This window comes from Onychomys torridus, chromosome 3 (assembly GCF_903995425.1).
Source record: "Onychomys torridus chromosome 3, mOncTor1.1, whole genome shotgun sequence".
Classification (NCBI taxonomy): Eukaryota; Metazoa; Chordata; class Mammalia; order Rodentia; family Cricetidae; genus Onychomys; species Onychomys torridus.
Genome location: NC_050445.1, coordinates 116,105,383 through 116,123,980, shown reverse-complemented (window position 1 = coordinate 116,123,980; position 18,598 = coordinate 116,105,383). Strand labels below are relative to the sequence as shown.

The 18,598-nt window shown below is 52.5% G+C and overlaps 1 protein-coding gene across 1 annotated transcript; it reads left to right on the top strand.

Annotated features, from left to right (window-relative positions):
* Positions 1 to 1,725: 1,725 nt before the first annotated feature.
* Atp6v1b1 (ATPase H+ transporting V1 subunit B1) lies at positions 1,726 to 18,540 on the top strand. Its single transcript, XM_036182667.1, has 14 exons — positions 1,726 to 1,908; positions 8,482 to 8,537; positions 11,816 to 11,914; positions 12,097 to 12,190; positions 12,732 to 12,809; positions 13,598 to 13,737; positions 14,413 to 14,514; positions 15,064 to 15,161; positions 15,910 to 16,033; positions 16,272 to 16,422; positions 16,571 to 16,653; positions 17,537 to 17,641; positions 17,794 to 17,923; positions 18,009 to 18,540. The coding sequence occupies exons 1-14, from the start codon at positions 1,788 to 1,790 to the stop codon at positions 18,170 to 18,172; spliced, it is 1,545 nt and encodes a 514-aa protein (XP_036038560.1). The 5' UTR covers positions 1,726 to 1,787; the 3' UTR covers positions 18,173 to 18,540.
* Positions 18,541 to 18,598: the final 58 nt, after the last annotated feature.

Below are 18,598 nucleotides of genomic sequence, written 5' to 3'. Positions count from 1 at the left end.
GCAGTAACTATGCTACAGCCTGAATGCTGTTCTGCTGCTTTAATTACTTTTCTATTGCAGTGATAAGACATCACAACTAGAGACAATTTATAGAGGAGTCTATTTGGGGCTCACAGTTGCAAAGTTAGAGCCATGGCAGGTGCATGGCAGCAGGCAGGCAGGCATGGTGCTGGAGTAGCAGCTGAAAGCTCATATACAGATCCACAAACAGGAAGAAGGAGAGAGAGAGAGAGAGAGAGAGAGAGAGAGAGAGAGAGAACTGGGAATGGTGCAAGTCCTTTGAAACCTCAGAGCCCAGCCCCAGTGACACACCTCCGCTAACTAGGCCACACCTCCTAATCCTTCCCAAACAGTTCCACCAGCTAAGCTCCTAGCATCCAAACATATGAGGCTACAGGAGCCATTCTCGCTCAAACCACCACACCTGCCATGAGATTGCCTCTGCCAAACAGATCAGTCCATCACTTCTAAATTCATTCTCACTCAAATGCTCAGGACACAGGCAGAATAAATTCAGATTCTTTTCCAGAATATAATATGAATCACGTCTAGCCCATTTCATCATAAAGTCCTTGTTTCCCTCTGACACGTCATGTGCTGGGGATTCAACTGTCCAGGTATCTCTTCAGCATTCTCGTCTTCCACCAGAAGGGCCAATGCCACTCTCCTTACCCCAATCTAGGGCTCCTCCAGACTGCAGCTGAAAAACTCTTCCTCATTCCTCTCACAAACCAGTTGCAGATGCCTAAGAACCACATGGCCAGGTTTGTAGTCACAACTCCACTCCTGGTGCCCATTTCTGTATTAGTTACTTTTTCGTTGCTATGATGAAGTGCTTGGCAAAGGGAAAGTTTATTTTGGATCGTGATTTGAGATTGCGGTGTGGTAGCAAAGGCATGGGGGTGACAGGAGTTGAGAGGGCTGAGTATATTTCCTAGCTGCTTCTAAGTCCTGTCAAGCTGGCAGTCGAAGTTAACCATCACACCTAATTGCCCACAATGGTAGCATTTTTAATACCTAGTGTTTATCACACAGAAAAGTAACAGTGGGGTCCGGGGCGGAAGCTCGCATCATTTCACCTGCTATGTAGCCTCATGGAAGCATGCAGTCAGAACTCTGATCCCTCAGAGCCACACCCAGCCCTCAACAGAAGAGTTCTTTGACATAATGGGATGCTTGAGAGAGAGAGAACAGAGACCTGAAATGGACCAGTCCTCAAGGGAGTGAGCAGGAAGACAGCTCAGACTGATCCAGGGAACATGGTAGCTTACTGCAGGAGGTGGCCTGTGACTGGCCAGGAGATGAGGCTTTACAGATGACAAGGTGATGGAACTGGAGAGGAAGGAGCACCCAGTATGGCTCAGGACAAAGGGTGAAGGTTGTGAGGACAGTGAGAAGACAATCTCCCAGAAATAGGGCATGAGGAGACCAAAAAGTGAGGGACAAGGACTTGCTGAAAGTAGGTAAAGCAGAAGCCACACTCACTGTGGGAACTGTGGGGGGTGGGGTGGGGGAGCAATAGAAGTTAGAAAAATGCTGTGCACCTCCCTTTGGCACCCGGCGGCCAGCCACTACAGGATCTGCTCAGCCTGTGCTTGAGAAACCTTCGGAGTTGTTGCGTGCCAGCTTCCCTGTTTACAGTCAACCTGGCAGAGGAGGGGGAGCTGGGACAGAAGGAAGGGAGGGGCGGCTGCTGGCACAGGCTGAGCAGCCTGCTCCAGCTGGAACTGAAGTCTTAGAGTTGCCACCAGTGTTCTGGCGCACTGACTCCCAGCTCTCCACACACCATGGCCACCACGAAAGCAGACAACAGGCCTGGGGGGTTCACTGGCAATGGCTGTGATCCAGTCACAGCTCGAGAGCATGTGCAGGTTGTGACCCGAAACTACATCACCCACCCCCGTGTCAGTGAGTATTCATGTCCAGCTGGCGAGGGGAGAGGGCTGCTGGGATCATGCTTTTGCCTCTGAAAAGGAGGATCAAGACCTAAGGAGATCAGGGGGCTCTGGGTCCTGTGGAGCCATGCGGTGGCACAGCCTGTGCAGGGTCACCTCTACAGGTGGAGGGATGGGGCTCCCCATTCAGGCGGAGGAGGGGGCTGAGTAGCAACTGTTGTCATCAGGATCCTGTCTAAGACCCAAGGTCCAGAGAGAGCTTGAGGGAGACAGAGACAGAGAGAGGAGAGAGAGAGGGAGAGACAGAGAGACAGACAGAGGGGAGAGAGGAAGAGGGAGGGAGGGAGGGAGGGAGGGAGGGAGGGAGGGAGGGAGGGAGGGAACAAGAACACATGTGGGCATGTGTGAGTGGGCAAATGAGTCTGCAGGGACACATGTAGCAGTATAGTCAGTGGGCACTTGGCTTGAGGAATTCAGTAACCAGTGTGCTGTACCTGCGTCACTTCCTAGGGGAGAGAATCTGTATACAGAAGTATGTACTAGGGTTGGGATTTAGCTCAGTGGTAGAGCACTTGCCTAGCCAGGCCCGGGGTTCGATCTTCAGCTCCACAAAAAACAACAACAACAACAAAAAAAAAACAAACAAACAAACAGAAGCATGTACTAGAGGGGCATTCTCCACCAGGGGTGTGGGGGTGGGGGCGGGATGTGCAACAGCGTGTGTGTGCATGCTTATACACACAGGGTGGACATGAGGTGTGTGTATATGTGTGTGCACTTGGATATGATGTGCATGTGTGTTCACAGGGAGAGAACACTCGGCTTCATGCTTACAGTTATGTATGAGAACACACATAACTGTGGTAATCTGTGTATATGGCTGGGGTAAGAGCATGGACCTGTTCACACATGGTGTCTCTTTCTCATGTTGTCTGTGTCTGATCTGTAAGGGTGAGCCAAGTCAAGGTCAGGGACAGAAAAACCTGGCGAGGTCCACAGGGCCAAAGCCACCCCCCATGTTCTTGTCCAAGGTCACTTTCCCTGGCCTGGTAAAGTCTCAGGAAGCCCAGCTCACTGGAGTAAACCAGCCTGAGTGGCCCCAGCTGAGCAGAGCCTGAGGCTCCTAACAGGGTGTGTTCGTTGGGTGAGGGGAAGGGGCTAGACACAGCCATCCCTTCTTCACCCTGACTGCAAAGCTACCCAGCCCCACAGGAGAGGTGTGATACATACAGGGTAGCCAACAGCTGAGCTCAGAGCAAGTAAAGTGCCTTTCTGCCTTCAGGGAGCAGAGGCCTGGGTGCCCAGCCCAGCTGAGGCTGAGCAAGACAGGCAGTGTGCACCAGTTAGGGGGAAAAGATGAAAGAGGCAGGCCAGGCTTCTCAAGGAGGCCTGGAGGCCCTGCCTCGTGGACATACAGAGTCTAGAGAGAGCCCTCCAGGCAAAAGCTTGAGTCACCAGGGCCCAGAAATCAGTGGCAAGAGGGACCTCATTATGCTCAGGGTTTGGGCCATGTGATACACTGCCCCCGCAGGCCCAACCACCTGTGAGCAAAGGAGAGCTGCCAGGTTGGGTGGGGCAGGGGCCTGGACCTCCAGGCTCAGCTTTCCTTCTGGAATGCGGCCTTGCAGGGACCTGCAAGGATCTCCTGGTACAACCTTTGTGCAGCCCCACATTTTCTTCCAGGTGGCAGAGCTCAAGCTAGAGCAGCCTCTCCCCGGTTTCCTCCAGCCAGTCACTTATTTATTGTCAACACCCTGCAGGTTCTGACACCCACCCCCCACCCAAGACAACAAGATCACAGCCACAGTGACAGAGCAAAGGCTGTGGATAGCCTAGGGGCTGGGCTAGCCCTCAAGGACACGCTCCTAGCCTGGCTCAGCCTAGTTCCCCATACCCCTCCATCCATCTTGGGTACCTGGGTGGAGTTCTTCCTAGGAGATGAGGGCAAGGATAGGAGTGGGAAGAGTCTGGAGCCCCCTCCCCAGTGCTGTTGCTCCCCCCCAGACAAGGATGCTGTTCCCCCACCCCCTGCCTTCCTCCTCCAGCCAGGCTCTTTACGCTGAAACTCCAGGCCCTAGCTCAGGCTGAAGAAGTGGAGATGGGCCAGTCCAGAGGTCAGGGCCCCAGGGCTCCTGTAGTCCTGCACAGAGGTAGTCTGGCCATCCCAGGGCACAGCTGCAGCTGGATGGGTGACTTAATGCTGAGACAGAGCTGGCTAGAAAGGAGGAGGAGGACAGAGTCGGGATTGGACATGAGTGTTCGCAATAGCCACCTTGGGAAGCAGGGCTCTCCTTCAGCGGAACTGCCCACACTCCCCAAGGGCCTTGGCTTGTTGTAGAGGCAGTGCAGCTTTGTGGCATCACTGGGTAGATGTGGAGCATTGCACGTGGGGGTGAGTACAGCTTGTGCAAAGGTGCAAAAGGACAAGTGTCAGCCTAGCTGGAGGGATGGAGCCAGGTCAGGCCAGTCCTCCGGGGCTTGAGAGCCAAAGGGGAGGCAGTTACTGTAGAGTCTGCACAAGCAGGTTCTGACTCTAAGACCCCCGTCTTCCAGTGGGGACCCCATCCCCTAGCCCCCCCCCCAGCTGGAACGGGGTGGAGGAGCAAGACCTGCTGCCCTAGGCTTGCCCCCACCCTGGCCTCCAGCCTTCTGGGGGAGGGAGACAGGACACTGCAGGTGTAGCTGGTCAGGCGCTAATTAGGACCTTGTAGGAGCCCTGCTGAGCCTTTGACCGGAACTGTGGGAGGTGGGGGTAGGGAGCTCTCCTCCACACTGCAGCCCCCAGTGTCAGAGACAATGGGAGGGGGTGAGCAGGGGGAGGAGAGTGTCTGCTGAGTCTGGGGAAAGCCCATTGAGGGAATGCCCCGAGGTCAGTGGAGCCAGGGCTCTCTTGGCAGCTCATCACCCTGTGTCTTTCTTCAGGGTCAAGTGGAACATCCCTGGGTGGGCAGTGCCTTAATCCCTGAGTGCCCCAGCGCCAGCTGGACCTCCCCACTTCAGCTTGCCTCTCCATGCAAGGGGCACAGCCAGGGTGCCCACCAGTCAAAGGCATCTCCGTTGCTCAGTTCCCCTTTGCCTGAGTCCTAACTGGACAACCCGAAAGTGGGCGTGCTAGCACACCTATGATCCCAACACTCAGGAGGATGAGGCAGGAGGACTGCCATGAGTCTGAGGTCAACCTGGGATAGAAGAGTGACTTTGAAGGAAGCCTGGACTATAGAGTAAGACCTTCTCTCTCTCTCTCTCTCTCTCTCTCTCTCTCTCTCTCTCTCTCTCTCACTCACACACACACACACACACACACACACACACACACACATAAAATAAAAAATCCAATAAAACCAGATGGCTCTGAGAAAAGATCTAGTTTTGTGTTGGGGTCTATAATCCCTCCAGTCTGTGGTCTTGGGGGTCTCCAGTGTGAGAAGCACTGAAGGAGGAAGGTAAGGGCACGGCCTGAAGGACTTGCAGTCCTGTGTTGAATAGAACATGGGGTACTTGAGAAGTTTTCTACAGTGAGGGCCTCAATGCAGAGAGCTGTGCCTTCCTCCAACCGCTCTGCCAAGTCCCTGCCTTGAGTTAGGGGGTGGATCCTGCAGTCTGGAAAGAAGGCTGGGGTGCTGAGTGGAGACTCAGAGACCTCACAGTGGTTGCTGTGTGGTCTGGCCTAAGGAAGCTAGGATCTCCCAACCTGACTCCCAGAGAGCCAGGTAGCCCACCCAGCATTGCTCCTCCCCCTTGACATCAGGCAGGGTGCCCAGCATGGCCCCCACTCCTTCCTCCCTCACCCAGGCAGGGTGCCCAGCCTCCAACCCCTAACCTCCATCTCCAGGTACCCTCTCTCAAGTGGAATTGCTGGACCTCAGGATTAACAGAGACTTCTCAGGATGAGCTGTGAAGTCATGAAGTCCGGAAGCAGGCTGTCAAAGAAGAAAGGGGAAAAGGCCTGTCTCCCAAGGCTGTGAAACCAAAAGTGATCCCTTTGGGCTTTGTGGCTCTCTCTCCAGAGACAAGCCACTTACTCTGACCCACACACCCTGGAGTCTCTTGACCCCAGGCTCACTGCTGTCTTTCCCCAGCTCTGTGGATCTGGCAAAATGCCAGCTCTCCCCAGGCTTGGAAACACTCACCTGCCAGTCTAAAAGTTTCCCCACCCTGGTCAGGTGTTGGTCCTGGCCCTGTCTCTGCTCATCTCACCAACTCCACTCTGTACCATCCTCACAGTGTAAATTCCATCAGAGTATCTGTTGTGACCCCCCAAACCACCACCCCAATACTATACATATTCTCTCTCATCTTCTCCTCAGCAGGCGGGAGCTGGGGGTGTGGCATCAGGACTCCCATTCGGTTTGAGGCTAAGGTGGGGATACCTGTTGGTCTGATGGGGACATACGGGAATAAGGAACTGATAGAACCAGTTAGTGCCTCCCAGAACTCAGTCAGCTCAATGTATGTGCCAGCCTTGTGCTGAGCAAGAATGGCAGAGACTCTGCCTGCCAGCTCTCCCCATACTGGAAGCCAGCCTTGAGGGAGTCCTGAGTAACTTCCCTCCTCTCTGCCCCCTAAGGCACTGAGCAGCTAGCAATCAGGGTTCTTTCAACTCTGCCATGGGTACTTCCAACTCCCTGGGGCTGGCTGGAAGGCTCCCCTTAACTCAGTCCCCTGACTTGAGAATGCTTCTTCCCTGAACATTCACTCTGGTCCCTGGCCCATCCCATCCTTCATCTCTTCTGCCTCCTGGCTTTGCACCTACCTCACCTGCCCATCTTGCCCTCCATGTGGCCCATCCATCCCTCCTTCATCTCACTAGCCCATCCTGATCTTTCCCACCTAAACATCCCTGTAGTTTCTCATATTTTCACAATGTCATGTTCTTTCAGTCCCTGCTTTTGGATTTTAGGCTCTACATTAGAGTTGTCACTTATTTGCCTTGCTAGTGGCAGTTGGATGACATTCAACAGCTAGGATTTAAAGAAAGGAAGGAAGGAGGGAAGATTTTTCCAGGGAACAGGAAGTGAGAGGGGAGGAGCAGAGCCTGGGCTGATCTGTAAGAAGCCCTTCAGTGGGGGACCTTGTCGGTTTCTTCCAAGGACCCTAGATATGAAAGAAGGGGAATGTGCCTGATGATGTAGTCCTCTTGTGAGAGTGAGTGCAGGGGAGGGGGAGAGGCTGAGAGAGAGCCATTGCACGTGGGTGGTGGGGCTAGCCTGAGAGACAAATGCAGGTTGAGGAGCTGGCCCTTCACCAGGAGGGGCTTCTCCTGGATCCTGCCTCAGATACAGGTGGACCTCCTTCAGGGGCTGAGGGAAGACAGCAGGTAGATGATACAGGGGCTCTGGGTAGATAGACACACAGAGTAGGTAGCTCTGGAAGGGAACGGAGCATCCTACTCTGGCAATCCTGGGCTCAGCCTTGAATTTTCTAGGTAGTCCTTACAATAGGAGGGTCCTTGCAAAGACCAGTGGTAGAATGGCCTTGTGCATTTGCCCTTTCTGGTGGATGTGCTGTGAAGCAGCTTCGGTGACTGGGAAGGCATGAACAGGAACACTGGCTTCCTCTGGGGTCAGGCACACTGTGGGCCAGTGTGGGCTGATGGAGGGCCCAGGGCAGCCCCTTCCCAAGATGTGCCACAAGCATGCCAGCCCCAGGCCCATGGTACCCACCTCCCCTGAGCTCTGTGGTCTGTGAATAACCCAATTCCTTCCTAGCATCCCACTCTTCTGGTCTGGGCAAATTACTTGTCTCCACTGAATCACAGAATCACTGGGAGAGACTAGCTTTGGAACTCCATTGCCAGTCAAGGGACCACAGCCTCCTCAGAGCCCCTGAGCTATCCCCAGCAGGACCAAAGGCAGGCTTCCCAGCTGACAGTCGTTGGATCTTACCCTGGGAGCTGAGCTTTCTTGTGTGTGTGTGTGTGTGTGTGTGTGTGTGTGTGTGTGTGTGTGTGTCTTCCTGGTATCACCCTCCTCTACCCAATAGGATGCCCAGTGTACTGGTGGGACCTGGCAGCAGAGAGCTGCAGCACCCCCTCATCCCACAGGGCTCATCAGTGCAGGGTGAAGGGATGGTAATGGGGGCCTGGGGAAGGGCCCAGGAGGCCACAGCTGTGCCCCAGACGCTTTTGGAACGTTCAAGTGGGGTTGGGAAGAGGGAGTAGGTGAGGTGGGGGTTGAGGCCAGAGGGGAAGCACATGGGGTGGAGAGCTCAGCAGGCCTGGGCAGGACTCTGAGGAGGCCTCTGCCCTCATGCCCTCCTCCAGCATCCTGCAGGTGTTGAGACAGTGGGGGGTCTGTGGCAGGGGCTTGACCCTTACAGCAATGGTGGCTGGCGCTGTCACAGCTAATGACCCTGATGGCCAAGGCTGAGGAGGAGGTGGGGGTGCACAGAGGGCAGGAGACAGGATGCTTCTCTCTCTCTCTCTCTCTCTCTCTCTCTCTCTCTCTCTGTTGTGTGTGTATGTGTGCGCGCATGCACACACACGCGCGCGCATGTGCACGTGTGCACACATGCATACATTTTCCTTGGGGGTAGAACATAGTGGGATTTAGAGGTGAGATGCTGACCCACTCCTCCCCTCCCCCAGCCTACAGGACCGTGTGCGGCGTCAATGGGCCTCTAGTGGTGCTCGACCAGGTCAAGGTAAGAGTCTTAGTCTCCTTCCTGGCCTCTAGGCCATACGCAGAGTTTCTTTTAAGCTGTCCATCCAGGGGCTTTGTTTTCTTCTTCTTCTTCTCCTTCTCCTTCTCCTTCTCCTTCTCCTTCTCCTTCTCCTTCTCCTTCTCCTTCTCCTTCTCCTTCTTCTTCTTCTTCTTCTTTTTAACTCTGTCACCCCTCAAGTCTCCTGCCAAGTTTCTTCTTCACAATTTGTCTGTGGGAGGCTATAAAAACCACCAGTACTCAAGGCTGGAGCCTAGTGAGTGCTGGCCGTGGAAATCCTGTTCATCGGCCAGTTTCCCCCTCTCCCTCTCCCTCTCCTTCTCCCTCCCCCGACCCACTCGCAAGAGATCAAACCCAGGGCCTCCTGCATGCCAGGCCAGCACTTCGTCCTGAGATGCATTTCTTTCCCTGCCTTATTTTGTTGAACGGGTTTATTGCCTTGTTTCTTTTAGGCCCAAATTAGCGTTCTCTGGCCTGAAATTTTCCTCCTCAGGCTGACTAACACCGAGGACAGGGGTGGTTTCAGAGACTCGGGTTCACAGGGAGCAGAGCGAGGAGGAACGAGCCGGACTTTTGCTGTAGATCTCATTTCGCGCACGTCTCTTTGCTCTTGAGCGCCATCTTGTGGTTGAGACGCCAAATGGCTGGACTTCCGCACCTCCTACCACCTGGGTGGGATTCGGGTTGGGGAGGACCTCTCCTCCAGCAACCCTACCCCGCAGGGCCTAGAAAGGGGGACGGACACCTTCGCGTCTTTCTTTTCTCCAGTACAAACAAAACCGCCATCGGTGGCCGTCATCACTGCAAATCTGAGCAGGGAAGCCCCTGGGGGAGTGGCCCACCCTAGTCACTAGTCCCTCCGCCACTTTCCCCAGATTCATAAGGTCAGGAAGTAGTGTGTGGCATCAGGGGACAGACTGACAGCCATGACTCTGATAACTTGTGGCATTAGAACGTGTCACCTAATGTTATTACATTTTAATAACAAAAAATAATACATGCTCCTTGTACCCAGAGAAACAAAGGAAAGAAGGTTAACCATCTGTCCCTTTGTCTCCAGCCCGTGGGACAGTTGTGTGAGACCTGCAGGCTATGCTCGCATTCAGGTGAACAGCGCTCGTGCAGAGAGACACATGTACCCCTGCTGGATGGTGGCCTAGCAGGTTGTGTTTCCGAATATACTGATACTTGTGGTGCTCAGTGTTCAGTGTCAACTGCACTGGATTTTAGAATCACTTAGGAGATACTACTGGGTGTGTCTGTGAGGGGCATTTCCAGAGAGGTGCCCCTGAGAATGGAAGACTTGCCCAGAATGTCAACGGCACCACTCCATAAGGGAGTCCCAGGCTGAATAAAAAGGGAAAAGGGAGATGGGAAGCCCAGCACTGGAATCCATCTCTCCGTGACCTCAAACTGTTTCAAGCCTTTCACGCTATGGTGGACGGCATCTTCTCAGACCAGTCGCCAAACAAAGCCTCCCTTAAGTTGCTCTGGTCAGGAATTTTGTCACAGAGAAAAAAAATAATAGATTTATTCCACAATCCCATTCTGTTTACGGGTTCCACTGTAACAAATAGTTCATGAATCCACATCCTTTTATACTGATTCTCTCGTTATTTATGTAAGTTCATCTTTACCTGTAAAAAATGAAATAAACTTGTAATCTGACTGAATTGAGTAAAAGCACATGGAAAAACTGTGACAAAGTTTTTAAAAATTACAGAATCTGCCAAGATGGTACAAGTCTTTAATCCCATCACCCAGGAGACAGGCAGGAGGATCTCTGTGAGTTCAAGCCCAGCCTGGTCTACATATCAAGTTTCAGGCTAGCCAGGGATCTTGTCTCAAAAAAAATTTATAAGATCATTCTTTCTGTTAATTTTTAATTGGTTTTGGTTTGAGTTGTATTCTCTTAAGTCTTCATTAGTTTCTTCTAAATTCTTATATATATTTCTTTATTGTTTTCTGAATATGACTAGTAGAGCTTCTTGTTCTTTTTCTAATAGATATTTGTTCTCTTTTATTTTTCTTTTAAAGATTTATTATTTGTATGTATGTGCGTGTGTGTATGCATATGAGTGCAGTGTCCACAGACATCAGAAAACAGTATCAGATCCTCTGTCTCGGCTGTTTTCTTTCTTCCCTTCCTTCCTTCCTTCCTTCCTTCCTTCCTTCCTTCCTTCCTTCCTTCTTTTCCTCCTTTCTTCTCTTCCTTCCTTCCTTCCTTTCTTCCTTCCTTCCTTCTTTCCTTTCTTCTTTATTGCTATTCTGAATAATGCTTCCATGAGCATTCACATTCAAGACTTGATGTGGATACATGTGTTTATTTCTCAGGAAAATATCTAAGAGTAAAACTGCTTAGGTCAAATGATAACTCTATTCTAACCTTTTGAGGAGCTGCATGTTACTTAGTGTAGACCAAGTGCTTTGGTTTATACTCCACCAGGAGACTAAAGAGGATTCTGATTTCTCCTCAGTAGTGTGTGTTAACATCCACTTTTTCTTTTTCAGCCACCCTAGCAGGTGTGCAGCGGTACTTCATCATGGTTTTGATTTGCATTTTCTTGTTGACCAAGGAGAATGGCCACGAACATGTTGCCACCTGCCTACTGGCCATATCTGCATCTTTAGAGAAATGCCTATTCAAATGCTTTAATCAAATCTTTGTCATCATAGAAGTCCCTTATATATTTTGTTCATTAACTTGATTTTTGTTTAAATTCCTAACCATTACACAGATGCCAATCCCAGCTCCATAGCTAGGAATAGGTTGACACTGGTTCAGAGTCACCTAGAAAACAGGGAATCTTTCTTCTGGTGACAAGTGTGCTCCTCCTTCGTGCTCAGGAGACCTGGATGGCCACAATGGCCACTTTGTGCTACTGAGTCATCCTCCCCCCAACCTGGCGCTATGCTGACAGCTTAGGGTTCCTATCCTGGTCACAGCAGCCTAGTGGGGTGGGGCTTATTCTTAGCACTCTTGTTTTAAAGAGGAGAAAAATAAGGCTCATGTGTTAATGACTTGAGGGCTCAGTAAGCCATGTAAGTAATTAGACAACTGCCATAAACTTGCACTAAGAAAAGAGATTTGGATCTAACATGTGCTTCTGATTCAGGTCCCAGTTATCTCTGGGGTGCCCCCTCCCAAACAAAGCCCCTTCCCCACATCAAGGCACAAGAAGACAGGAGGTAACTTGAGACCAGAAGAAGAGGTGGGAAGTGACAGGAGCTTCACCTTGGGTGGCTCTTCTCCCTAACAGTTTGCCCAGTATGCTGAGATTGTCAACTTTACCCTCCCGGATGGGACCCAGAGGAGTGGCCAAGTGCTCGAAGTGGCTGGGACCAAAGCCATTGTTCAGGTAAGTGTTCAGGTAAGCCAATGAGAAGAGTGAACTCCCAGTTCCCATTCTATTTCACAGGCCTTGGAGGGAGGAACGACCTGTTTCCCAGAGAATACCCTGCTCAGAGCTATGCGCTGAGTGCCTACAGTGGGCGGCCCATTCTTTCCAGCTAGCCCCTCAGAACAATCCCTAACTCACAGGTGTTTGAAGGGACCTCAGGGATTGATTCCCAGAAGACCACCTGTGAATTCACAGGGGACATCCTGCGGACTCCTGTGTCAGAGGACATGCTGGGTGAGAGTGGAGTGGCAGGGTGGGGCTCCTCTGTCCCCCCCTGGCTTCTCTAATCAAGCCCTTCACTGCCTGTACACATGTGTTTCCTATGTGCCTTCTGAAGCCAGAGGTTATTTTCTCTCTCTAGCTCCCATCCCTAGTGCAGGGCCCAACATATAGAACATGCTCAATAATGAAGGAGTGAGGTTAAGTCATTACAGGTGCAGCTGGAAGCCACCTACTCAGGGCCAGGCTGAAAGGGGTGACCAAGCCCTTCCTTCCTTGGCCTGATCCTCTGATTAGTGATCAACCTGGGCCCAGGCCAGTGGTCAGGGTGACTCCAAAATGCCTTGCCTGTGAAAATTCACAGCGAAGGAAGGAAGACACCCTGCCCTTGGCAGGGACAGTCACAGAAGTCGGCCATGTGTGATGGCGGGGGGGGGGGGGGGTGCTGAGGAGGCAGGGAACAAAGGATGATGGGATTCTGGAGGAGTATGTGGAGCTGGTGGCCGTGCACAGACTGGGAGCCCTGACACCTTCCTGAACGCCTTGTCTCTCCCAGGTCGGATTTTCAATGGCTCTGGTAAACCCATTGACAAAGGGCCTGTTGTCATGGCAGAGGACTTTCTGGACATCAATGGTGAGAGAGTGGAAGCTCACCCTGCATGGCTTTGAGGACACAGCCCTAGCACCTGCCCAGCCAAGCCATCATTTCTGCCACCTACCCTTGGAAATCCTGTCCAGACCTAGGCCAAACAGTGCTGACCCACAGCTGGCCAGATGAACCGGCAGATCAGCAAAGGCCTTCCTCCCCAGATCCACCATAGAACCCTAAGTTACCCCAGCACTCCATTCTATCATTGCACAGCACCTCCAGCCATCCCCTGTGGCCTTCAGTTCCCTATGCTCTATCCTGGGAGCTGCGGACGAGAGGCTCACAGCAGAGAAGGTCCCTTCCTAGGACCCCAGCTATTCTTTTCAGAGGTCTTTCTGACTGCCCCACCCACCAGTTTTCTGAGGCAGTAATGGAGGCCCGTGGAGCCTCCCCCACCCATTGATCAAGGCCACACAGCAAGTTAGTGGCAAAGCACATGTCTGTTCACACATAGTCTCTGAGCCACCCTCTGGTCCCCTGAACATCACTCAGGTGCCTAGGTGGTGAGGGGGGCTGTCTAGCTAAGGTGCTAAGGCAATGCCAAGATAGCATGGAGAAAACAGCTTTTTAAACTTGAACCAATTCAAATGAAAGGAACTTTTCATTTTTCAATTGCATCTCACATGCACAAGAGCCACAGGTGCCCGGGTGATGCTGCGCACATAGTTCCATTGTTGCAGAAGGGGCTGTTGAACAGCTGGTTGGCAGAGAGAGACAGTGGTGGTTGGTGGCAGAAGGGCTGGAGCCTGAACCTGGATGATCACCCCTCCCAGGCCAGCCCATCAATCCCCATGACCGAATCTACCCTGAGGAGATGATCCAGACAGGAATCTCCCCCATTGATGTCATGAACAGCATCGCCCGTGGCCAGAAGATCCCCATCTTCTCTGCAGCTGGGCTCCCCCACAATGAGGTGAGGGATGCATAACCAAGGATCGGGGACGAGCAGAGGCCTGGGCTTCCAGGCTAGCACCAAGCACTTCTGTGCCAAGCAAAGAGTGGGAATGACAAGCACCCACTCTGGCTGGTGTTTCCTGACCGCTCAGGGTCAGGGTGGCATAAGAGACACCCCCAATACATACAGTCACACATGGTCTCCGAAAGGGCCGCATGCTGTCCCTAGTGAATAGAGTGCTCACTGACTTCAGAGAGCCCGAGTAGACTCCAGTGTAGAAGCCCTGCTCAGCTGAGCCGCAGCCTGTGTTAGGCAGTCCTTGCACTGGTGTTTGTCTAACTGCCACCACCAGACAAGAACCATTCTAGCCTCCTAGGGCTCCAGCAGGCTGTGGAAGGTGCAGGCTCTGAAAGGCTCAGCTATCCTAAGCTAAACTGCCCAAATTCACACAAGACTTTTGCTCATAGGGGATGCTGCCCTGCTCCTTGTGACAGGTGCCTTCAACTCCTTAGTAGCCAAAGAACAGACTATCCCCAATCCTGAGAAAGACTGCAGGATCCGGGGCAGTCCCTCACTCTCCGGGGCTTGGACTCTCCCCACCCAAAGTTTCTAACATCCATCCTCCATAGTGATGCTCAGCAGGTCAGATGTCACTGGCGCTGACAGCCTCCCTTCTGGCCCATTCTGTCTCAGATTGCTGCCCAGATCTGTCGCCAAGCGGGGCTGGTGAAGAAGTCCAAGGCTGTGCTGGATTACCATGAGGACAACTTCGCGATTGTCTTTGCAGCCATGGGGGTAAGGGGAGCTGGAGGCAAGTCTGGAAATGGTGAGAAATAGCCTTGCCTGCCTCGGCTCTAGCACAGCCTATTCTGATGGGGGACACTGAGTCCTGCACCCTGAGAAGCCCCTAAAGTTCAGGCCAGTCTGGCGGCAGAGACCCCAGCATGGCTAAAGGGAGCATGGACTCAGGGACCAGGTCAGATTGACCCTTGAGGCATCCTAGGGCCATACTTGGCCTGGAGGAGGAGCCCAGGAACCTACAGAGACAAGATATCTTCTGAAAGGGGATGCCAAGGGTCTGATGGGAGGCTGAGGGGCTGGCTGGGTCGGGAAGTAGCTGGCCGAGGGAGGGGCAAGAGGAAGCTGGAGGTTAAAAAGGCTGAGTTTTGTAGGGGACCTGATGAGTCCTTCTTGGGCCCTGTGGCCACCTCAGTGACTATTCACCTGTACAGCCAATGACTGTTAAGCTGTCAGTCCCCAAGTTTTGCTGAGAAAAGCTGGTCATGACTAAGCCCAGCCCTCAGCCACATGGCCTGCCCATATCTCCCCTGGCTATGTGTCTAGGTGAACATGGAGACAGCCAGGTTCTTCAAGTCAGATTTCGAGCAGAATGGAACCATGGGAAACGTCTGCCTCTTTCTGAACTTGGCCAATGATCCTACGTGAGTCCTTCCTAGGCTCAGACTGCCCTTGGGACCTTCCCCTTTCCTAGACCTGGGATACTGGAGTTCAGGACATCCCAGAACTACAGCCATGGGCTAGAGCTGTGAGAATTACTCTTGGTTGTACAGATAGGGGAACTGAAGCCTGGGGCATGCTAGGGAGCGAGACCAGGACCCCACCTGCCCTCTGATTTCCTCATACCTGTGCCAAAGCAGCTGTCCTAGTCAGGGGACCTCTCATTCCTGTGTCACCTGAACAAGGTCATCACTGCAGAGACCACCTTTTGTGGCATTTATTCAGAAAATGCTCTATTTTGAAAGTTTTGAAGATGGGGCTTTCAATCTGGTGTTCACATGGATGACATTAAAAATCTAATAATCTATCCTGGGTATTAAGGGTACCCTCAAACTAAATCACAGAATTCTGGAGGCCGAGATGGCATTGCTAGGGGAAGAGCCACAGGCCCAGAGCCCAAACTGAAAAGGCCAGCTAAAGGAAGCATGCTCAGGACAGCTTCAAGCAGGAAAGGCACATTTTTGGCTCACCTTGGACAGTGGCCAAGGGAGCATCAGTATTGCCAGAAATGCCCACTGTTAAGAACCATTGTCTTCACCAGGAGCCCTGGGCGGGGCTCATCTTATCTGTTCCCCTGCCATCTCCCAGGCGACCTTACACTCCATTCTGGGGCTTCGTGGGGCCAGGCTTGAGCCCCCAGGCTCCCTGAGTCCTGTCATGCTTGGCTTCCAGGATTGAACGGATCATCACGCCTCGTCTGGCCCTGACCACAGCTGAGTTCCTTGCCTACCAGTGTGAGAAGCATGTGCTGGTCATATTAACTGACATGAGTTCCTATGCAGAGGCTTTGCGGGAGGTGTGCTGGCTGATATGGGTGTCCGGTTCAAACCACCCCTCCCTGGTCCTCCCTTGGTCTCACAGCCACCCTGATAAACAAAATAATTCACTCATTTAGGCCTGCTCCTCTCAGCAAGTCTCAGGGCTCAATCACAGGCTGGGTACTCCTCTTCTGTGCTGTCAGTCCAACCTCCTAATCTCCCTTCCTGAGTCTAGCCTTTCATCTTCTGACGTACCTGCTATTGTGGGTATTGCAGGTCTCAGCTGCCAGAGAGGAAGTGCCAGGGCGCCGTGGCTTTCCTGGATATATGTACACAGACTTGGCCACCATCTATGAGCGAGCTGGCCGCGTGGAGGGCCGGGGTGGCTCCATCACACAGATCCCCATTCTCACCATGCCCAATGACGGTAGTCTCCAGCACCCCCTGCCCTCCAGAACCCACCCTCCATTTCCACCAGCCACCCCATCATCCCCATGCTGAAAGGAAGATTCATGTGTCCCCAAGTAGATGAGAACCTTGCCCCCATACACTGAGGACAGGGTATTTGCTTGCAGATATCACCCACCCCATCCCAGACTTGACTGGCTTCATCACAGAGGGACAAATTTATGTGGACAGACAGCTACACAACCGGCAGGTACTGTTCCTTCCCAATAGCTGCCTCCTTTCTCCCCACATCTGCTCCCCTGCTGCCAAGACATCAAAAAAGAGTTATGTATCATTCCTGTGCAAGAAGGAGGAGAGGCCTGCCCAAAGCCACACCGTCAGGAGCTAGGCACTGGGGGAACCTGTGCTTCACAGCTAGCCTATGGCTATAGGACCTTAAGAAAACGATGCTAATCTCTGGGTCCATGTTTATGTTTCACACCAATGTACTGGGGGCGTGCATTTGTATATATGAAGCATATGGAAAGCAGTAAATATAAAACATTTCTCTTCCACTCAGTTATTAGCTTTGGTGACACTAAATAGGGCAACAGGGCTGGGGCTGTAGCTCATTTGGTTAAGAGCCTGCCCAGCATGTAGGAAGCCCTGGGTTCCATCCCCAGCACTACATAATACAGCCTGCAAACCTAGCACAAGCCAGTAATCCCAGAGGCAGGAAGATCAAAAGTTCAAGGCCACCCTTAGTTACAAGCAAGTTTGAATCCAGATAGCCTGGGCTACAAGACACTGTGTCAAAACACACACACACACACACACACACACACACACACACACACACACACACACACACAATTAAGCTTCAACTTGCTTGTACAAATATCACGTTTTGAAATTGTGTTTCATTAACTAATTTCACCTCATTGCCCCTAGCTCCAGCTTCCTTCCTGTATAGACTCGCCGATGTAACAACCCTGACTGTCTTCCACCCAGTAATCAAGGCCTAGAGTCCATGGGGAATAGAGCGGGCAGAGCGTAGCCTGAAGAATAGGAGTCTTCTGAGAAGGGTGTGGAGGAGCAGGTGAATGAAAAGAGAGCCTGGGTCCTGCCACATGCTCCTCTCTTCTGCTGCCCAGGTCTATCCCCCCATCAACGTGCTCCCTTCCCTGTCACGGCTGATGAAGTCGGCCATAGGCGAGGGCATGACCAGAAAGGACCACGGAGATGTCTCCAACCAGCTGGTAAGGAGAGGGGCAGTGGATGCGGTAACCCCGATTTAAAAGGTGGAGTTCTGAGCCCCAGCTGGGCAAGAAGTTCCTGTCTGCACTAAGCTGGTCCCCAGAAAGTGGAGCTCAGCCTACAGGGGTGGTGAGCCCACACTGCCCTTCCATAGTATGCCTGCTATGCCATCGGGAAGGATGTGCAAGCCATGAAAGCGGTGGTGGGGGAGGAGGCACTCACTTCGGAGGACCTGCTCTACCTGGAGTTTCTGCAGAAGTTCGAGAAGAACTTCATCACCCAAGGTGGGGCGCGGCGGGGGGCGGGGCTGGGACCACCTGGCCCTTCTCTCCTGGACAGGAAGCCTTTACGCTCCTGCGTGGTCCCCAGGTCCCTACGAGAACCGCACCGTGTTCGAGTCGCTGGACCTGGGCTGGAAACTGCTGCGCATCTTCCCCAAAGAGATGCTGAAGCGCATCCCGCAGAGCATGACGGACGAGTTCTACTCCCGCCAGGGGGCGCAGCAGGACCCCGCGTCCGACACGGCGCTCTAGAGCAGCCCCAGGCTGCAGCCTTCTAGTTTGTGGTCAAACCCGTGTCTTATGCACATTGACAGGCGTGTCTTTTGGTGAGGGTGGGGCTCTTTTTAGGGGCATGCTGAGAATAAAAGCGGCTCGGGGTGGGGGCTGGGAATGCTCCAGACTATGAAGCAGGTACTCTATTACTGAACTCCACCTCTGTCCTGTACTTGTATTTTAGTAGCCCTGCCTCCATAGATATAACTGAAATGGAAAACAAAAATAGTAGCTGAGATGAATCTGTCTCCAGTGAAAACAAGATTGAGAAAAATTTGCTCATTCTTGAAGGTGTAGATGATACCATGCAGTTTGTAAAAGTATTAAAAAAGAAAAGTCTAGTTGGGCATAGCGGAGTATGCTTTTAATCCTAGTACTCATAGGTCCTGGGGATCTGAACTCAGG